Source organism: Dipodomys ordii, unplaced genomic scaffold, assembly GCF_000151885.1.
Source record: "Dipodomys ordii isolate 6190 unplaced genomic scaffold, Dord_2.0 Scaffold90, whole genome shotgun sequence".
Lineage (NCBI taxonomy): Eukaryota > Metazoa > Chordata > Mammalia > Rodentia > Heteromyidae > Dipodomys > Dipodomys ordii.
The window spans coordinates 7,858,341-7,880,083 of NW_012267306.1; the positions used below are offsets into that span (position 1 = coordinate 7,858,341).

General features: G+C 33.8%; 1 protein-coding gene across 1 annotated transcript in view; it reads left to right on the forward strand.

Annotated features, from left to right (window-relative positions):
• The window catches only part of Sema3a (sema domain, immunoglobulin domain (Ig), short basic domain, secreted, (semaphorin) 3A), a 228,431-nt gene that overhangs the window by 201,664 nt on the left and 5,024 nt on the right, over window positions 1–21,743 (forward strand). Inside the window, exons 13-15 of the mRNA XM_013026102.1 lie at window positions 2,544–2,585; window positions 7,497–7,654; window positions 11,351–11,418. Of these exons, the coding sequence (XP_012881556.1) occupies window positions 2,544–2,585; window positions 7,497–7,654; window positions 11,351–11,418 (268 nt within the window). The remainder of the gene's footprint in view (window positions 1–2,543; window positions 2,586–7,496; window positions 7,655–11,350; window positions 11,419–21,743) is intronic.

Here is a 21,743-nt window from a genome sequence, read left to right on the forward strand (position 1 = left end):
GTCTTAGATTTGTTAAGAAAACCTTTTTCTCAGTTCAGACACAGGGCTTGAGTAGATTCTTTGCAACCCTGAAGCAGCACAGGGGTAGCTAGCAACTCAGAGTTGTGATCTGAAGACAAAGAAGGCAGCATGAGAAAAAGAATGGGGGGTGAGGGCAGGTACGCTTGTGAAGCATGGCTGCAGGATAATATGATTAACATAAAGACTAAGATGAAATAGCATAAGGGGAGTTTAATGAAAGTTTAGTCAAGAAGAAATAATAGTGCCATATGAACTCTAAGACTAAAATTCAGCTAGAAAGATATCCCTTCAGAAAGGTAGGGGTTATCAGTAACTTCAGCTCTTGAAACAAGTAGACTCTCTCTAGAGCAAGGTCTAGACATAGAGACTCAAAGGAAGACAGCAAAGGAAAATGATATATAGAATATTTATATTATTTTGAAGGAAGTTCCAGGTAAAGTCAAAGTTGGGGAAAGATACTTTAGGTGATGGTAGGCTTTGAATTATATACAAATAAGACAGGAGGAATGAACTGAGTTAAATAACAAGATAAATATGAAGAGTTCATTCACTTAAAGTAATAATTGAGAACTTTTCATTGTTAAGTGTAATTGTAGGCACTTGCAATATGTCAATGAAATAAACAGCCCAAATGACTGTGTCAAACTAGCTAGGGGAAACAATGGATAAGTCATCTGAATTTCTTTTGCTTGTCCTCCTCCTAACCTCTCAGTCCTGAGTCTAATTCCTATTGTGGATCTTTCACTTTCTGCCCCAGGATTTCTCTGTCAAGTTGACAAAAAAAATCCAGCAAGAATTAGACTTAGGGTAGACTCCCAGAAATATCCAGTGAGTAATGAAATGAAAATATAGTTTTTGGTGGGTATGTCAATGCTCAATTTTGAAAGTCATCCTCTACTATACTAAGAATGTCTTGTGATGATGAGTTCTATAACGTCATCTTCATTCCAGTCCTAAAGACCTCAGTTTGGGATTACATCACATTGTACCTTGAAATGGAATTGGAAAACTCAGAAGAAAAGAGATAAATTATAGTGTATATATGTATACGCATAATCCACTGTACATACATAAAGTTATAAACACTATAAAAAGCAAAGAAAAGATGATATTGTGTGTATGTGTGTGAGAGAGAGAAAGAGAGAGAAATGAGAGTAATTTGAAAGAACATTATGCACAAAACCTATTTGTTAAGTGTTTTATGTATAAAATCATGAGCAATGTCCAAGTCACAAGAATCTCCTCATCCTGCCTGAAGAAAGGGGTTCAGTGAGGGTATTTCTACTTCAACATCAATCACTGGAGTATCTTATTTTTTCTTTGAAATGGCTTATGAAGATAACTAATCATAGAATTATCTCTGCAATTTAACAGCAACCAGGATGAAACAAAGTCTAACATTTCTGTTGTTGTTGTTGTTCTTATGGTGGGACTAGGATTTAAGCTCCAGACTTTACACTGCCTCAGCACTCTACCACTTTTTGCTTTGTTTTTGAAGAAGGTCTTACATTTATACCAGGGCTAACTTGGACCATGACTTGGTTTTCTATTTATGCTTCCCAAGTAGCTATGACAGCAGACACACAGCACCATTTCCAGCTTTTTACTGGTTTTGATGGAATCTTGTGATCCCTTTGCCCTGGCTATCCTTGAATGAAAAATCATCTTGATCTCTAACTCCCAAGTACCTAGGATTACAAACATGAGCCACCATGCTTGACTATAAAGCCATACTTTTTTAAAATCCCGAATCACCTAACACTCTCACCTCCAAAAAGAAGTACTTTTCAATACACTTTTACTGAGTTGTCTTTTATTGCAATGAGCAACAAACACTACTGGGTAACTTTCAGGCACTTTGACCTGTTGATACTGATGTTGACTTATTATCCACTCCATGTTTTTTTCATATTTTTATTGTGAAAATACTGTACAAAGGGGTTACAATTACATGAGCAAGGTAATGAGTACATTTCTTATCAAGCATTGTTGCCTCCTTTGGTTCCCCTTCCCATCCCTTCCCATCTCCCTCCCGCTCACACCTCCTCCCCACAACCCAGCCAAAGTTGTGAAGTTCGTTTTTCGACATAAGGTCTTGTACATCTCATTGTTGCAATGGGTCCACCTGTATCCCTATTTAAACAATTTGTTTTTCCCTTCCCCTCCACAAATTATACCAACATCAAATACAGTGAAAACAGGGGTTATACAAGCAACACAGAAATCATCTTACAAATATGTTAGAAACAATCGCAAGAAAGAAAAAACATTTGGATCCTTATCTTGGGGTTCATTTCGCCTAACATCAACTTATCCAACCGTTTCTGCTTGTCTCAGACATATACTAGTCCACTCCACATTTGACAGCTACTTATGCATGTTTCTTTACTGTGTCTTATTTCCCAGTGCTCATTGTGATCACAGAAATTATCTCTCCTATCTCTCTAAAAGTTTATTATGGTGCCTTGAGCAAATCATTAATGACTAATGATTCTCAAACACTTTCATTTTGTCTTCTTTAGGAACCAACTACTATCTCAGCAATGGAGCTATCCACTAAACAGGTACTGTCATCTTTTATTACACTCAAAATTATATTTTGTTAATTTTCTACTGAAGATTGATAAATCTTATTTTCTACCATAATTCATGGATTTGTTAACAATTATATGCAATAGCTAAAGGAAAATAAATGCCACTCATATTAACTAGAAGAATGAAAACAAATGGTATGTTAATTGTCCTGACACTTTTTTACTCATTTGCATTTCACAGTAATATTTCTCAAATCATTACTTATTGCAAATGTCAATTTATAGAATTTTATTTTTGATTACTTAATAGAAAATTCTTAAAGCTAACTAATAAATTATTTTCATCTTTTGTGAATATTAAAAATTGAAAACAAATGGTACTAGATATTTTAGAATAAAAATAAATTTGTAATTTAATTTTACTTTGTATACAGGAATAAATACATGTTATAGGCTAAGAAAATAGTATTTATATATCTTTAAGGATATTGGCATCAAAGTCAAAATATTGTTTACAACTGATTTGAAATTAGTTACTAGCTAATCTATCATAAAACTCAGAGTGAAAAGTAGGGTGACACTCACTGGTGTAAAAACTTATTTGCGGAACTGTGAAAAATAGAAATGAGTTGGCACTTCTTCTTCCTGAACTGTTTACATGTCTTAGACCAGCTTTATCCCTTGAACAAAACACTAACTTACTGTGCCAATGAAATTCAATGTGTATTCTTTCCGAATAGATGGATTAAAATAGATTGATAATCTCCAAGCTATTTAGACAACTTGGAATGTAGATATCATTGACCTGATTCTGGTATCTCACACTTCAGAAATATGTGTTCACCTGTTCTTGTTATCTAAAAATTGTCACATGTTGGCAAGGAAATATGGGGATTTCCAGGATGGAAATTAGACAGGGATAATCTTTCCTATAATGATTTTTTAAATTAAATGTTTATTCTCCATTAGACCTCAGAGCCAATCCTAATTGCACCACCTCTGTACCTACTTTAGTAAAATATTTTAGTAAATTAAAGAAAACATTATAAAAGATTGTCTACTAATGCACCGTATCACCAACTGACCAAGAAAATAGTATCAATTTAAAGTCTTCTGATAGAAGTGTCTATAACTTACATTTTCTATCTCTGAGAGGAAGGTGGGTTTTATTGAGCTATTCAATTTCATTCATTCTTATGGGCTTTTATTTTATTTTCTGCTGGTCTTGGGGCCTGGGAGCTGTCCCTGTGCTCCTTTTTGCCCAAAATTAACATTCTACCAGTTAAGCCACAGTGCTACTTGTGTCTTTTTCTGTAATTCATTTTAGATGAGCCTCACAGGCTGGTTTTGAATTGCCATCCTTAGTTCTCAGCCTCCTGTCTAGCTAGAATTACAAGCGTGAGCCATTGGCACCCAGTCTTATGGGCATTTTTAAAGTTGTTTCAAGTGAGATGAGTAGTGTTATAACTCATTATCTGGATAAATAGAGTGATGACCTGCTCAGGGCCTCTGACTTGTTAAGGAGGACCTTCAAAATGCCTGTGGTGATGTTAAATTAGGCAGAAAAAGCATACTGGGTTCTTGCTGGTAACTGGATTGTACTCATTGATGCCTGCAAACGTCAACTGTATTTCATTTGGAGAGCATAATTACTTTTTCTCATCGTTAATAATCCTATGGTTTTGGTTAAAATGAATTGTATTTAATTTTGGCATTTTGTTATATTATAGATTCTCATTTCAATATTTCACTTTTCATATTTCTGGGTTTCAATGTACTATATCTGCTTTTCTCCTAAAGAAATATGCCAGATTTAGATATTTTATTTAGCTCTTTCCTTACACAGATTTCACATATCTAAAAATGCACATACATGAATCTTGCTTAGGTTTCTTCAGAATTATTAGCTAAGCATAGGCATGCTTTTTTCTTATGTAATTCGTATGTTCAGTAGTTGTGTATGTTTGTTCATGCAGGGTGTGTGTGTGTGTGTGTGTGTGTGTGTGTGTGTGTGTTCACGCATGCAGGTCATGGGGTTTGGACTCAGGGTCTGGGTCCTTCAGCTTTCTTTGCAGAAGGTGAATGTTCCACCACAACTGCATTCCCAGCTTTTTAGTGGCTATATTAACTGAGTTTCACTAACTATCATGTCCTTGCTGAATTTGAACTATTATCCTAAGATTCCCCAGCCCCCCAAAACCCAAAAGGCTACATCCACTTTTTAAAAATGGGTAGATCAATACAGGTGCTGGTGGCTCACGCCTGTAATCCTGGCTACTCATGAAGCCGAGATCTGAGTATCGTGGTTCAAAGCTAGCCCAGAGAGGAAAGTCCCTGAGATTCTTATTTCCAATTAACCATCAGAAAACCAGAAGTGGCGCTATGACTCAAGTGGTAGAGTGCTTGCCTTGAGCTAAACAGCTGAGGGACAGTACCGAGGCCCAGAGTTCAGGCAGCCAAAGAGTTCAAGAGGCCAAGAATTCAAGTCTCAAAAATAGTTCAAGACTGACTCCTCCCCAAAAAATATGGATGGATTATTTCATTTGGCTTGGTGTGTTCCTATACACTAAGGACATTCATGTGTTTGTGTATTTGTTACAACACTCTAAACTGTTCTCTTGTTCTTCATAAATAGTATATTTATTTCATTATTTTATCCTGTTAAAATTGCTTCCATTCAGTTTTTAGAAAGATTTTTTTAAAAGAAAGGCTATTGGAAGAATGGACACCTTTTCATTCTAAGCATCATTTCTTAACCTTTGCTGATTTTTAACAGCATCCTACAACATTTAAGTTGATTATAGTAATATGTTGAGCATCTTGTAGTATATATCATAATTTTATTTTCCTTATTTATTAAAGTAGCATTTACCAGGATGAGTGCTTCTACAATGGTTTAATTTTAGTTATATAACCTTTTGCTTTTCTGATTTCAAACATTCTGCAACATTTGTTGGTTTGTTTTGCATGTGATGATACCAGGGTTTGAACTCAGAGATTCATTTGCTCTTGCTCATATTTTCCAATCCTCTCTGGCATGCTAATATTTGAGCCATGCTTCTAGTCCTCTGATATTAAAATATAAGTATATGGTTATCTTTAAGCATCTTCATAAACATCTCTTATTCCCTTAATAATTTCTTACATTCTAATAGATACTTCAGTCTGCATTCAAATTATCTCTTTTTATAATTCACAAATGAAAGTCTTTGGAAACACAATTTTAACTATGTCAACTTAAGTGCAACTTTAAATTCTCTAACGTTAAAAGAGCATACAACTGTAGACTTTCCTGAAACTTGTTCTACATCTACATACTGGAGACATTATAGCACCCTTTTGAAGTCTTTTTACTTGTGTATTACCATTACCTGTTTCCACATGTACATAATTTTTATTTAAGGCTTACTTTAATTAATCAATTCTCTAGTTCAAGTAAAAGGAGTGATGGAACCAATTAGGATATGCTGAGGATAAATCAGAAAATAATTCTACTTTTTGTTTTGTGTCATGTGACATATGTTATATAGTTCAACTTTGTTCAGGGAATTTTCAAGGGGGTATTGAAGTCTTAAAGTAATAGTTGCTAGAAATATCCTTAATATTCTGTATTCTATCTCATTCAATGGCTGCAATTTCATGGTTTATCTGGTGACTACATAAATGAACTCATGCAGTGAATTAAACTCATTCTTTTGATAAGGACATTAGTCTTTAGAAAAACCTATGTGAATGTCTGCAGAGCACAGCGTTAATGTATGGTGAGATCAAGTTGCCAAGCTCACTGACACCAGTGCTTAGTCCATACATATTAACTTTTAATTTATAAGTGGGACCAATGGTATCTGTTTCCCATCTGATGATACTTTCCATGTGATGTAATTTGTAGTGTTATTTAAAATTATTTTCCAAGGCAGGTTTTTGGTGTTGAATCACAAATTTTTCAAGTGTCACCCGCTAGTTCTACCTTACCCTGCTCAGTAGAGGGTATTATACTTCCCTGGCAATGTAATAGGATAGCCGGGCATCAGGATCAAAATGTGTTTTCAAGACAGTCCAGAATGCATAGCCAGAATTATGATTAAACCATTGCTTTGGTTCATCTAAATGAAAAATAAAAGTAGAAAATAAAATTATTAAGAACATAAAATGGAGCATCTAAACATGTATTTTTCTTTATTTTTAGGATTAATAAAAAATATCTGGTTTAAAATTGTTTAAATAGGGATACAGGTGGACCCATTGCAACAATGAAATGTACAAGATGTTATGTTTAAAAACGAACTTTACGGGAAGGGGGTTGATGGGGAGATGGGAGGGTAGGGATGGGAAGGGGAAACAAAGGAGGAGGCAACAATGATTGATAAAAAATGTACTTATTCGCATTATCCTGCCCATGTAATTGTAACCCCTCTGTACAGTATGTTCACAAATAAAAAATAAATAAATTAAAAAAATATTTAAAAAAATGTACTCATTACCTTGCTCATGTAACTGTAACCCCTCTGTATGGTATTTTCACAATAATTTTTTTTTTAAATCTGGTTTAATCAAGTGCTTAAGAGTTTGCTCTTGCTCCAATTTAAATTGTCATATTAGAAGACTTTTAAGAGGGTATTAATAATAGCCTTTTGAAATTCATAAACACTATTTGTTTATAAGTCTAAGTAGCTCCTACAAATAGCACGTTTTCTCCATATGTAGAATCTACATTTACAGAAAAGAAAAGGAAGCAAAAAGGGGATAGTTTGGGGAGAAAAGGACTAGCAGGAGGGAGAAAAGAGGGTAATGGAGGGGTAAAGATGATGATAGTACACAACATAGACTTGCATGAAAATATCAACATGAAAGCCACGTTTTGTACAAAAAAATAATAAACCTATAGCTATAGATGTCGAACTCAAGACTTCTTTTCTTCATAAGAGTAAACTCTCTCCACAGCAACAACTGTATGTCGGTTCAACTGCTGGGGTTGCGCAGCTGCCTCTGCACCGGTGTGACATTTACGGCAAAGCCTGCGCAGAGTGCTGCCTGGCTCAGGACCCTTACTGTGCTTGGGATGGCTCATCATGCTCTCGCTATTTCCCTACTGCAAAAAGGTAGGTGAAATTAAAAATGAAATAGGTGGTGCTAAATGTATAGGATTCCACATTTTAAAACAACTTTCTTCAATAAAGCACATCAACTTTTGTTTCTGATGAAAGAAAGATGTGGGGAGTTGGTGGTAGAGGTTAGCTGTTTTATTTTTTATTTCTTCCTCCCTTAAAATGGACAAAACAGCTATAAAACATGTATAGTAGAAAACCTAGATACTAAGTGAAGGGGAACAAATGGCTTTCGTAAACGAATGAAGGACACGTATGACAGCACAATGATGGACTTGGTAGCTAAATTTCACCTGGAGGATACAAGATGAAGGTCACAGGGAGGTCGTAGACAGAACTGAGACTAGGCTTAGTACTTTTTAACTAAAACCTGGTATTGCCCTAAAATTCTCCGATTTCTCAATACCACCCCATTGTATATTGTGCTTAAATTTCCATAGGGCTTTTTTTTTAATTGGTTAAACAGAAAATTCTCAGACAAAAGTGCTTTGTTTCCTTTGGAGTCTTAGGAAATGTAAATAAGCACAGCTATAAAGAAATCTAGATTTGGAAGTGCCGCTGTGGCTCAAGTGGTAGAGTGCTTGACTTGAGCTGAAGAGCTCAGGAACAGCACCCAGGCCCAGAGTTCAAGCTCCACAACCATCCAAAAAAACAAAAAGAAAGAAAGAAAGAAAGAAAGAAAGAAAGAAAGAAAGAAATCTAGTTTTAAAAATGTTTTATCCCGTCCACTCCCCAAATTATACCAACATCAAATACAATGAAAAACAGGGGTTATACCGTGGGGGAGGGATATGCAAAGCAACAAAAAAATCACATGGTATAAATACGTTATAAATATGTTAGAAACAATAGCAAGAAAGAAAAAAAAGCACTTGTGTCCTTATCTTGGGGTTCATTTCGCTTAACATCATCTTATCTTTTCTGCTTGTCTCAGATAAAACAAATCGTTTAAACAGGGATACAGGTGGACCCATTGCAACAATGAGATGTACAAGAGGCTATGTCGAAAAACGAACCTTACAATTTAGGCACGGGGGCTAGGGGGTATGTGAGGCGGTCTGGGAGAGGGAGGAATATAGTAGTGGAGATGGAAAGGGATGGGAAGGGAAAAACAAAGGAAAAGGCAACAATGCTTGACAAGAAATGTACTCATTATCTTGCTCATGTGATTGTAACCCCTCTGTACAGTATTTTTACAATAAAAAAACTTATTTAAAAAAATAAATAACCTACCCGCCCCCCAAAAAATATGTTTTATCCCAGTGCCGGTGGCTCAAGCCTATAATCCTAGCTACTCAAGAGTCTGAGATCTGAAGATCGCCAGTCCGGGCAGGGAAGTCCATGAGATTCATTTATTTCTTTATTTCTTTACTTATTTATTTATTCTGAAAATATCGTACAGAGGGGTTACAATCACATGGGCAAGATAACGAGTACATTTCTTATCAAGCATTGTTGCCTCCTCGTTGTTTCCCCTTCCCATCCTTTCCCATACTCCTCCCCTCCCCACACGCGATCCTCCACACACCCACCACCAAAGTTGTTAAGTTTGTTTTTCAACATAACGACTGTACGTCTCATTGTTGCAATGGGTCCACCTGTATCCCTAGTTAAACGATTTGTTTTTTTTTTCCCTTCCCCTCCACAAATTATACCAACATCAAATACAGTGAAAGTATGGGTTATACTGTGGAGGAGGGACATACAAAGCAACATACAGATCATCTTATAAATATGATAGAAACAAATTAACCACTAGAAAACCGTACGTGGTGCTGTGGCTCAACTGGTAGGATGATCACCTGGAGCTGAACTGCTCAGGGATAGTGCCCAGGCCCAGAGTTCAAGCCATGCAAAGGACACACACACACTCACACACACACATACACACACACCCCTTATGTTTTGTATTTGATACATTAAGACACAATAATTTACATTGGAGGATTGGGTGGAGGGGCTGGGGGAGGATGGGAAGGGGAAACAAAGGAGGAGGCTAAAATGCTTAATAAGAAATGTACTCATTATCTTGCCTATGTATTTGTAACTCCTCTGCACGATATTTTCATAATAATTTTAAAAAAACAATAAAAAATAAATGGAGGGAAATTTGAAAAAAAATCAATGAGCCTAAAAATTAATAGCATGTATATCAATATTTTGAAACATAAAATACAAACTAGCATTAGCAAGCCTCCTTATCTTAGAAGCAATGTAAATTATTTTATTTTTATTTTATTTTTATTTATTATGGCTAATGTTCTTTAAAAGAATTATGTATGCAAGCCTCACAAACAACAAAAAAGTTACACAGATTTATCACTCCAGATTTTTAATATCACGATAAAAATATGGATTTATGTTAAACTAAAATGAAAAATATTTCCTGGAAAGAAAAATTTGCAGTAATGTTTAAGTTAATAATTAATTTTAAGCAAATCTTACAGAACGAAGATAAAAGCAAAATCACAATGACTTCTATAGCAAGCTAAAACCTGTATGTTTATTGTGTATACAATTCAAGATTGAAAGAATCTTCATTAACACATTTTTGTTATGCCTTACAGATTTCACTTAATCCAATTTCATGTGTCTTTTGAAAAGATGTTTAGTGGCCTTACAACTTTTATATTCTTTATCATGGCACTTTTCTAAAGCATAAATGGCAGTGAAAAAATGTCTTTCCAAGTGCTTTGTGGTTCATATTTCATAAGTTCTCTTGTTGGTTCAATTTTGAAATGTGCAACATCTGTTTGATAGTTTCACTAATTCTACAAATAGAAATCTATAAATACTTTAGACTTCTAAATTTATGAACACAGTAACAACTTCCATATTTCCAATTTTCTATGGCCTTTGTGAAATCTGTTGGGTTTTTTTAAAGATGATAACTAGTTTTGTGGCCAGACAATACCCATTAAAATAGCTGCAAAAAAACAGTCAAATTTTCCCACTCTTTGTATATTACAGAAAACCAGTCCCAATATATGTCATATTACTCAAACTATAAATCTATTTTGCACCATAATTGCAAGAGTTTGCCTCCTCTTTCTCAGTGAACCATTAGGATTGGTTAATAGAATTAGGCAATTCTTGATGATGGTTGACAATTAGAATGCTCAGCTTTAATTAATTAATTAAACGTTGATATAACCAAAAGAAAAATTTTAAATCAAACTTAAAGAATGATCAGTCTAAATAGTTTAACATTCACAAAAGCCTATTTAAAGATTATGTATTCGCACAAGGAAAATGTGAAATTCATGTGAAGTTTAATCTCTAAGTTTAGACATAAGAATCAGAGAAAACTTGAAGTCTGTTTGTTTAAAAAATATGTTGTTACCCAAAATTTTTGTGCCTTTTTCTTCAGAAGATAAACCTAAAACTTCTAAGTCTTACTTTGTGATTGAATGTGCTCTTTTAGCAAAAGGACTTATATCCTATTATTGATTATCTCAGATATTCTAAATCCATTCCTAATATGTTGGTATACTTGCTTCTCAATGTTGGAGAATACTTTTGTGTTACAAAAAGAACTGTCTTTTAAAAGTATTTCAGTTGGGTATAGATTCATCTTTTCTAAGTTCCTGGAGTCTTAATATAGATTTTTTCGACTCCTCTTTATTCTTATGAGAAATTCCTAAGAGAAAAAGTAGACATAAAATAATACTTTTTAAAAAATTGTTTTAGACGTACAAGACGGCAAGATATAAGAAATGGAGACCCGCTCACTCACTGTTCAGATTTACAACACCATGGTAAGTCACTACTTTTAGCCTGTTAATACCAGGCTACAGTCATAAGCAAATCTATATCTATATCTATCTATCTATATATATATATGTACATATATATATATATATATATATCATGTACATTTGGATTACATACTTAAAGAACTACAGCTGGAAGCTGAGAGCCAGTGTCTCACATCTATAATCCCAGATACCCAGGAGGTTGAGATCTGAGGATCACAGTTCAAAGATGCCTGGGTAACAAAGTTTGTGAGACTCTTATCTCCAATTAAACATCAGAAAAGCTGCAAGTAGAGCTTTGGCCCAAGTGTTAGAGTGCTAGTTTTGAACAACAAAACTCAGAGACAGCACCCAGGTCCTGAGTTCAAGCCAGGTCCTGAGTTCAAGCTCCAGGACTGGCATTAAAAGAAGAAAGAAAGAAAGAAAACAACAAACAAGAAAGCAAGAAAGAAAGGAACAGAAAAGAAAAAAAATACATCTAGAGAAAAGAAAATGTATCTGAACAAAAATACTAAAGAACACAAACCATTAACATACACTTTATGATAACAGGTATGATAAATTTATGACTTTGGATACCAGATTTACAGCTCAAATTTCTTATAGCAAAAAAAAAGCTACAGTTTTTTGTTTGTTTCTTTCTTTCTTGTACTACAAGCAATGAAAAATAAAAGGCAGTAAGGGGACAGACAAGATGGTCAAGAGTATGATATATAAGCAGTTCCAGGCTTACATGGGCTATAAAGAAAGAAGCTGCTAAACAAATAAAAGAACTACTCAGATACTTCCTTGAACTGGGCTGTTTGGACCATATACCTTTCATTTATGAAACATCAAGATCTATATATGTTAAAGTAACTTATTTAATGCTGAAACATCAAGTGCTTTGATTTAAAATGCAGTGCAGTTGTATTGTATGCTTACTCCCCTTCAGCCATTAATAAACACAATAATAATGAAGTTATGCTTCCCTCTGCTGGGCAAATTTATCAATGATGTAGCTAATGAACAATTCAACTAACAATGCTAAGAACAATTCAGTTAACAATGCTAAGAGCAGAAGGTGAACACTATGCATAATTCTCCTATTGACTGTTTTAATACCCTTTCCTTAACTTTTACCTGCTACTAGTGTGTAGAATGTTCATGTTAAGAAAATACTGCCAGCTGGCACCAGTGACTCACACCTCTAATCCTAGATATTCAGGAAGCTGGGATCTGAAGATCCTGTTTCAAAGCCAGTTGGAGCAGAGAAATCTGAGAGACTGTTTATCTCTAATTAACCATGAAAAGACTGGGAGTAAAGCAATGGCTCAGGGACACCCTTGAGAAAAAATCCTATGGGACAGAATCCAGTCCCTGAGTTCTAGCTCCATAACTGGCACCAAAAACAAAAGCAATGAGATACTATCACAAGTAGTACCACCCCAGCTTTCATTCCTAATGGTAAAAAAACACATTTAGTTAACATCCTCTGAATCTGTGTGTTAAGATGAGTGTGTTTGTATCCCACTTGTAATCCTAGCTATTCAGGAGGTGGCTTGAAGCCAGACAAGTTAGGAACGTCTGAAAGATTCTTGTCTCTATTAACCACAAGAAGCCAAAGTGGAGCTATGGTTCAAGTGATAGAATGCTATCCTTGAGTAAAAAGCTCACAGACAGTTCCGAAGCCCTGAGTTCAAGACTTAGGACTGGAAAACACATATGCACAGCATGCATACACACACACACACACACACACACACATAAACAAGCATTGATCATACATCATCATATGGAGAACACTAATGTTTTTGAGAATTAGTAAAGATTGTATGTATATATAATTCTACTAATAACTTCCATTGGTTTAGTAATCCACTCAATACATTCAACTACTATTGCATAGTAACATTTGTGTCCAAAATAGGCATGTCTATATATAAAAATAAAGGAATTCTCTTAAAAGTGAGACACTAGATAAACAGGTTCTTTGATTACTGAATGGGGTCTGAAGAGTATTTCAGATGTTGATGATGTGCTATGGATAAATAAAAAAGGAAATATTTGTGAAAAATGGAATCACAAAACTGTTTAATTATAGACAAAATTTTGTCCTGTCTTTTTTGTTGTTGTTGCTGTTTTGGGGGGCGGGGGTTTGGTTGGTCATAGTGCCTGAGGTCTGGGCCTGGGTGCTGTCCCTCAGCTCTTCAGCTCAAGGCTAGTGCTCTATCACTTATGCCACAGTGCCACTTCTGGTTATTTCTGCTTATTTGGTACTGAGGAATTGAACCCAGGGCTTCATGCATGTATTTGTTGTTTTTTTGTTTTGTTTTGTTTTTTGTTTTTTTTTAACTAGGAATATATAATGAGTGAATGTAGGATATTTTCCTTTTCTTTTTTAGTGAGGAAATGACACAAGTTGTATGCTTATGATAATTGGGAAGGGCAAAGAAGCTAAGAATTTCCACAGAAATAAAACTCCTTTAGTGAAGGCCCGTTTGTTCCTTGTCTACTTGTGTTGTTAATTGGCCAAATAGAAAACACACCCACACCCACAGATTACAGTGAATTTCAAATGTTTAAAAGGTTAGTCAGGCGTCTCACTTTGCCAGGCTAAACTTACCATTCAAATCTTAAAAGAGCTGATGTCAATATTTGAAAGTAAAACAGGCAAAACTCCAGAGCCCAGCCCTGTTAAATCATGGATGTTGTCTTGCTAATGTCACCTCTCACATTTAATAAAATATATGTATTCATATGGAAACAAATAAAGAGATGAGAGTTTTCATGGAAAGCTCCTAAGCAACACAAAGCCAAATTATGCACCTCCGTGTGATCATTTCCAGCTGTAATGGTAAACATATTGTATAACACTCTATATTTAACATATCCTGAGGTTTCAGTAGACTGGTTATATATAAAGCAACTCAGAATTAAGGTGGAAGAAATTCCCCTTTAGATGTAACCTTTAACATTCTCTTGCTACACTTCACTACTTCCTCATATGAAGTAGTAATGGCAGTGAGTCAGTCCTGGTAGAAGAGAAAACCTTTTCCAATTCCCTTTCGTAGGAAAATTCTTTTCTCCATCCCTGCCTGCCAGTTACACAGAAATTTCTTAGACTCAAACCCTAAAAGTGCATGTGTGCTAGCAGATTTTCTCATCCTAATCACACCTCATACAAGAAGCTAAAGGGAAATCTCAGGTTGTTTCCAATCTGTTCCCCTCCCTAAAATGACTGCTTTGGATAAAATTGGAACTTGGCCAAATTTGCATTCAAGAAAATGACTGGCCCACTCAATTTCCCTCCTAAGTATCTCTGATTCCCTCTTGCTTAGAAACCAAAATGAGCTATACTATGATTTATGTGTCCAGAAAGGAAAAGCTACATCATAAGTACCAACATTATTTTAAATCATAACATCATCTTAGCTTTCTGGATCTTTGAAATACTTCATGTTCTATCTTCTACTTTAAAGGCTTCATTGAATTTCACTTCCTAATAGTTTTCTTGGCTATTCTGCATGCTGGCATTTCTCTTTTAGCATCTCACAGTAAAATATTCATAGAAGTCAATCTTCCAAATTGTCTCCACAGCAAGTCCATCTCGATTTATGTCATGGTTGGCATCAAAATAATTCCCAAATTTCATAAAGTATCTTTGGCAGTGCCATCTTTATGGTCCACTAAGCTATAAATTTAGTATTTTGTAGCACTGTTATAATGGCCTGTGTTTTACCCTCTTCCAACTACAAATCTGAGCATTTCACCCAGAGGAACTTTAAGATGTGATGAATGAGCTGATGTCATCCTTAATAAAATCCCCAACTTCAATAAATTACCAAATTTTGTCAAGTCAGAAACGAATATAGAATATAAAATGTCTCAAAATTTTATATGCTGTTAAGCAAGAAAAACTCCCCAGGATGAGTAGTCTAATAAAAGATTGTGGCATGGGGCGAAGAATGAAAATGATTCAGTAGTAGCTAAATGATAAACTTCCATACAAATGAAGATAGTAAGGAACGTTGTCTGCTTTAATAAAAATCATGGGAGAAAGGAAAATGGGGAAAAGCCACTACTTAAAACATAAAGTAGTCCTTAAGAAAGTTTAGTTTTTTAGTTCCCACTACCAGGGTAGACACAAATCTTTAGATAGAAGGTTTAATATACATAGGCATCAGGTTAGTAGTGTCACATATGTGGCAGAAATAAGGAAGAATTCCTTCTGGAAAAAGTAACTTCAACCCAGATCAAGGGAAATTGTGATACCTTTTGATACCAGAGATACTAAAATGTAAATGGCTGGGCATCCTAGAATCCAGTCACTGTCAGTATCAACTGTTATGATTGTCATCAATACTTTTGATGCTCTTCACTGGGGATCAGCAATCATTGTCTTCTGATGTTACCAGAGGCAAACAATCCATTTACACACATTAAATACACACATTAAATATAGTGTATAAACACATGTACATACAAAATTAATAAGAAGGCAGAATTATTTTGCTCTTCTTATTCCTTTTGGAGTTAAATATCTATTATTCCTTTTGGATTTAAATATCTAATCAGCGATCACCTGATTACACACTTAAAAGTTAACTGTTTAAAAAGAAAGGATTTTAAGCTTGCAATGGTTTTCTTTAATTCCTCAAGTTATAAGGATTGCATGCCATTAAAATATATAATGCAGTTTTTATTATTGTTTATGGGAGGATTCTGCTTCAGCAAATGGGTGTTTCTATCTCTTAGGGGAAAAGTAAATAAAATATTAAACTCTGTGTTTCCTGGTCTCTTTTGAAGTAAATGTTTCTATGATAATCTTCCTCTGTTATATATATATAGATAGATAGATAGATATAGATATAGATATAGATAGTTTGTGCTTTGTTTGCTAATCCATTGCTATAAAATCATGAAAATAAAATATTCCATATGCTCCATACAGACAAATATTACATACATACATACATATATATATTGTTGTATGGCTTTGTAAGTAAACAAGCCTCTGTTTGTCCTAATCTAAAATTTATTACAGCCTATGGCATCAAAAGGTATCAAGTACAATTATTCAAATGGTTTCAAAGTTTGTTTTATTGCTTTGTTTTGTTTTCCTGTCCTGGGGCTTGGAGTCAGGGCCTAAGCACTGTTCTTGAGCTTTTTGCTCAAAGCTAATACTCTACCACTGGAGCCACATCTCCATTTCTGACTTTGTGGTGGTTAATTGGAGATAAAAGTCTCATAAAATTCAAGCCATGATCCTCCCATCTCCGCTTAATAAGTAACTAGGATGATAGGAATGAGCCTCTGGGGCCTGGCTTCACAATTCAGTTTACAACACATTGATTTCATCATTATATTTTAAAAATAAGATGTTAGAGAATCTCACCAATAAAATAATTATGAATAATAAAATTTAAGTTCCCTAGATTATCTGCTAATATATCTATTTAACTATATACAGACAATCATATCTGAAGAACAAATTCATAAAAACCCATGAGTTCAAGAAAGATTCTAAAGTTCTAAATCATGTATCCTGATTGATAATCCCAAATACCAAAATATACCTTAATTTGAAGACCATAACAATATACATTGAGTTTAACAAATTGGTATTTGTTGAAATTTTCTATAAGGTTTAATTGAGTCTTTTGAATTTATAAGTTGCAGCCTTGGTAAAACATATATATATATATATATATATATATATATATATATGTGTGTGTGTGTGTGTGTGTGTGTGTGTGTGTACTTATGTAATATACATATCACATTCTAGTAGGCAAATTAAGTCATAGATATTTAGTGTAGAATCCATTCACATCACAAGAAACTAGTTGGAAGCATTGGAAAACTAATATGCTAATCATTATCTTGAGATACACACAGATACAAGATCCCTGTATATACTGTAATGTATTTAGTTCTTCTAAAGAATTTTAAATTATTTAATATTTTAGTAAATTTCTAAAAATAATACCTATTATATGAGAACATTAATTTGGTTGTTAGACATTTTAAAAATAGGTAAAATATACGTTAATGCCACTGATGAATGACATTTTGTCTTCCTTTAAATTTTTTAAATATTTAATTTTATCTTAGTAGGTACTGGTTAATCAGAAAAATGTCTTTCAAGTTATTGCTGCTTAAATATATGTTTTTCATCCGCTTGAAGTTAAGCAACAGACTTTTCTATTGATAAAACTCTTGTATTTATAGAAAAAGGGATCTAGAATCTAGTAAGCAACACTTAAATGATATTTTTATTTAAGTAGCATATTGCTACAACCTTTTAATTTTACCAAGACTTCATAGGCAACATTTGTTTTTCCTCTTTGCTTCAATAGTCACACTAAATATTATGGGGAAAAATATTAAAGGCAAAGCTCATTTTAAAAAAAAACTACCTGGAATTCGATTTTTTATGTAATTCCTGTATTTTGTACATGACTTAAATATTTTAAAATAATTACACCCAGTTACCTCAATCTTAAATTAAGTTTGACTTTTATATTTATTATTTATAAAATTTAACTTTTAATAAGAAGGAAGACTTTAAATTCTAATTATTAGAAGTCAGAAATTGAATGAACATAGGGTCTCCTACCTCATTCATCTCTGTCTTCTATCCGAAACTAAGTAGCCTAAGATTGTGACATTATTCAAATTTCAATCTTGGGAGACATTTATGGGGTTAAAATTGAGAATGAAATGAATGGAAAGCTGAAACATGATGCCTCTATTTTAGCTATAATGGGCAGGGAATCACATGCTAAATAAGGCCTTTAGCAACATGATATTTCTGGCCAAATGATGGATATCATGACTTTCTGTTGTTACAAAAGGAAGCAATTTATTTAACTTCTTACTTTCCTCCCTATTCTTTCAGCTTTATTAGCCTCATTTAATTTTCATAAATTATCCCACTAAAAGAGGAAATGATTAATTGGAGATTGCTTTCTTAAAAACATTATTTCTTGTCATCAACAGCTGCAACATATTTTAACATTGTTATTCAAGCTTTTAAAATAATTTTTAATATTTAGTTGCTTTCTATTATTTTTAACTATTCAAACCCTGGAGAATTCATTATGTAAATTTTAAAACTTCACCCTATATTTGCTTACCCGTAGGTTCCATGATGAAAGATTAGATACAACACAGTTATTTTATGAGTATGAAATATATTTTGATTTGTTTTGATTGTGGATGCTTTCTTCCTGGATAGTTATACCTTTATTAATGTAGCTCTCTGGAATTGTGAGGAAAAATGTATGCTCCTTTTCAAATCTTTTTGTTTTCATTATGTGATATTTGGATTTTTTATTTTGGGTTTTTAAGTCATTTTCTGTTTCTCCCACATCTCAAATATCAACTTTGTAGCATTATTACATTAAATTTGTTGAAATGTCTCCATCCACCAGTAGTTGGAAGAAATATTTTATCACAGTCAAAGATATTATTTCTTTACTTTATGACTAAACTTTAAAGTAAGTCTTATGCATAATCATGATGTCTCTCTGTGTTGTGGATGGTGGTTACCTGAGATTTCATTTTTTAAACCCAGTGCAGTTATCTGCTTTGAATTCATAACTATCTTTTGCCTGGAATTACCAGAGCACATATTATGGTGGACACAAGTGTAACAGTTGTTGCATGCAAAATTCCATGTTCCATAAAGAGATATGCAAAAATGGTGTTTTACTAAGTATTGAGGCAGCAATATTTTATTTGATGGCTTGAGATAGTATGATTAATTTTGGAAAAGATGCCACAATTTATTTCAGGCAAGGATACTCAATAAGAATTTTATGATGTGGATTAGCAATTTAAACTCACAGAAAAGCAATGTCATGACTGTCACCCAACATGTGTATAACTATTACTGTGATTAGATGTTGTGCTAATCATTGATGTAGATGACAATAGAGTGATAGAATGATAGAGTAGATACTAGTTAGCTAGATACTCCTGACTCATCCAATGACAAGGAGAAATGGAACCATAAAGTGCATTTCTGAGCTTCGAATCCATTGTTTAAAGAGAACCTCAACTATTTCTTAAAATTAAACCAGAAAGAATGTCCCCCAATGGGGAACATCAAGAAATCACTTCGGTGCAATGGACAGCACTCTCCAAAATACTGTGTCATACACACAGTGCCTAAACCATGGAGTTTGCTTGTGGGCTCCCTTAGCATTGGCTAAAGAGAACAAATAATAGCCATTTTTCATTAACACAGTGATCCTTAGCAACTCCTTTCAGGTCAACTGATTCAATTCAGGGGGTGATTTTAGATTACACTCACCTTGAAATGTAGGATTTTCCCTCTTTCAGGATATCTTTAATTAACAATATATCCTTGATTAAACTTTTTATTTGTATTGCATAACCATGGATTCAATATACAATAAGAAAAAGTACTTAGAGTACAGTACACTGTTATTTGCATGTTTAAAATATGCTTTAACAAATAATTACATTGATGGTATATTTGAAAAAAAGCAGAGACTTGGCATGTGAGAAGACATTGCTGAAAATAATTCCCATTTTGAATTTGTTTTAAAAGAATGAGGAGTGTTGGAAGGAAGCAGAGAGAAGCAAAAGGAGAGAGAGTGAGCCTTCTTTTATTATTTTGAAATTTTTTATTTAGAAGTTATTACATTTGATACAATATTATATTTGAACACCAAAATATGAGGTTGCTTGTCTAAGGCAACTTGAAATAAGTCCTGATTCTATCTAAGTTCAAATATAAAGAATGTACAAATGTTTTGCTACACAGATATTAAAATGAACAAATTGAATCCTATGGAAATTTATTTTTTATGTTATGGCTGATGTCAGCAAATCCTAGCAAAACATAAAAAGAGGAGAATCTTTAAGTAAAGAAATAAAAATAGTACCTCTGTGGGCTTACTACGATGCACAATTGTTATGACAGGCATGCAGCTTCACCGGCTACTAGCTAGAAGATATTTTTGTTTTTGCTTATAGAAAGGAGAGAAAGGAAGCGCACACTTAAGATAGAATGAGATCTTAATGTATTAGCAAGAATAATCCCCAAAGCAAATTAATTGACACCAAGCCAATGAACCAAATGAAGCAGCTGTAGTTACTTTGTTCATATAAGGAACAGTCTTAATGCCATTATATTTCTCAAAGAAGATCATAAAACATTAATACAATAAAACAAGTTTGTATAGATTCTTGTTTAAATCACTTATAACAGAATCAATTATAGAGATGTAGAAGATGAAATTTGTTTTAATGTAAGAAAATATTCTGTAAGAAAATGATTTTTTTTCATTACTCTGGGAAAGGTTTGCTATCAGTGAAAAAAGTTTTAAAGAGAAAATTAAAAACAGAACAGGTTTTCCCTCTCAGAAAGAAGCTCAAACTGTGGATTTTGAAAACAATTCATTCACTTTTACTGAAGGCCTCCTCTTTCTCACCATTTAAGGTACATGCTCTTTTTAGCCATATGTCTTGATGGATTTCAACAGATTTCTCTTTGAGAGAACTAACTTACGTGATAGCAATTTAAACAGGTCAGATGGAAGACAAGTCAGTTATTACAATAAATTTCAATATAAGGAAGACAGGCTTAGAGACATGGCTCCTGAGAGAGAAGAAGTTTGACTATTTCTGAATCTACTAGAGTTATCTCTGGTAACTAATGTTAAATACATTTTTAGAGAGACTAAATGAAAGGTGTATTACTAAGAAGAAAATCATTTCTTGTTCAGACAAATGAATATTATGTAAGAAATTTATGGATGACAGGACATTTTAATTATTATTCTAATAATTATATCTAATTATTCTAATTATTCATGGTATTTCCTGAACCAGAGAAGACTTTCCAGACACTGTTGGACATGGTCACCCAATTCACCTGGGAATAGTTGTCTTGCAAATGAACACAACAGCATGCAGTTAAGACACAGTAAGACTTTCAGAGGGGTCGTCATTGTAGATGATATATGTATCCAATATTTTTTTTAAATGTGACTTAAGATCAGTATAACATTGCAATTTCTTTGCATTGCATTTTTTCCTATTTCCATGGGATTTATCTTTTCAATAAGAAGAAAGAGCTAATTCCCAATATTAGCCATTTTATTCTAAAAGCAGCCTCTGAAGTTGACATTCCTGGAGATAACAAAGGGTGATCTGGGGAAAGCAACTGCAGCAGGTGAGAGTTAGGAGATGAGGGCTAGAACTGGATAGAGGCAGCCTTTCGGAAGGCTCTAAACCTACTGATAGCAAATCCTATGGGTCCTGCTAGACATAAACATTAAGGTTATCAAGATAAGAGTAAAACTGTCACA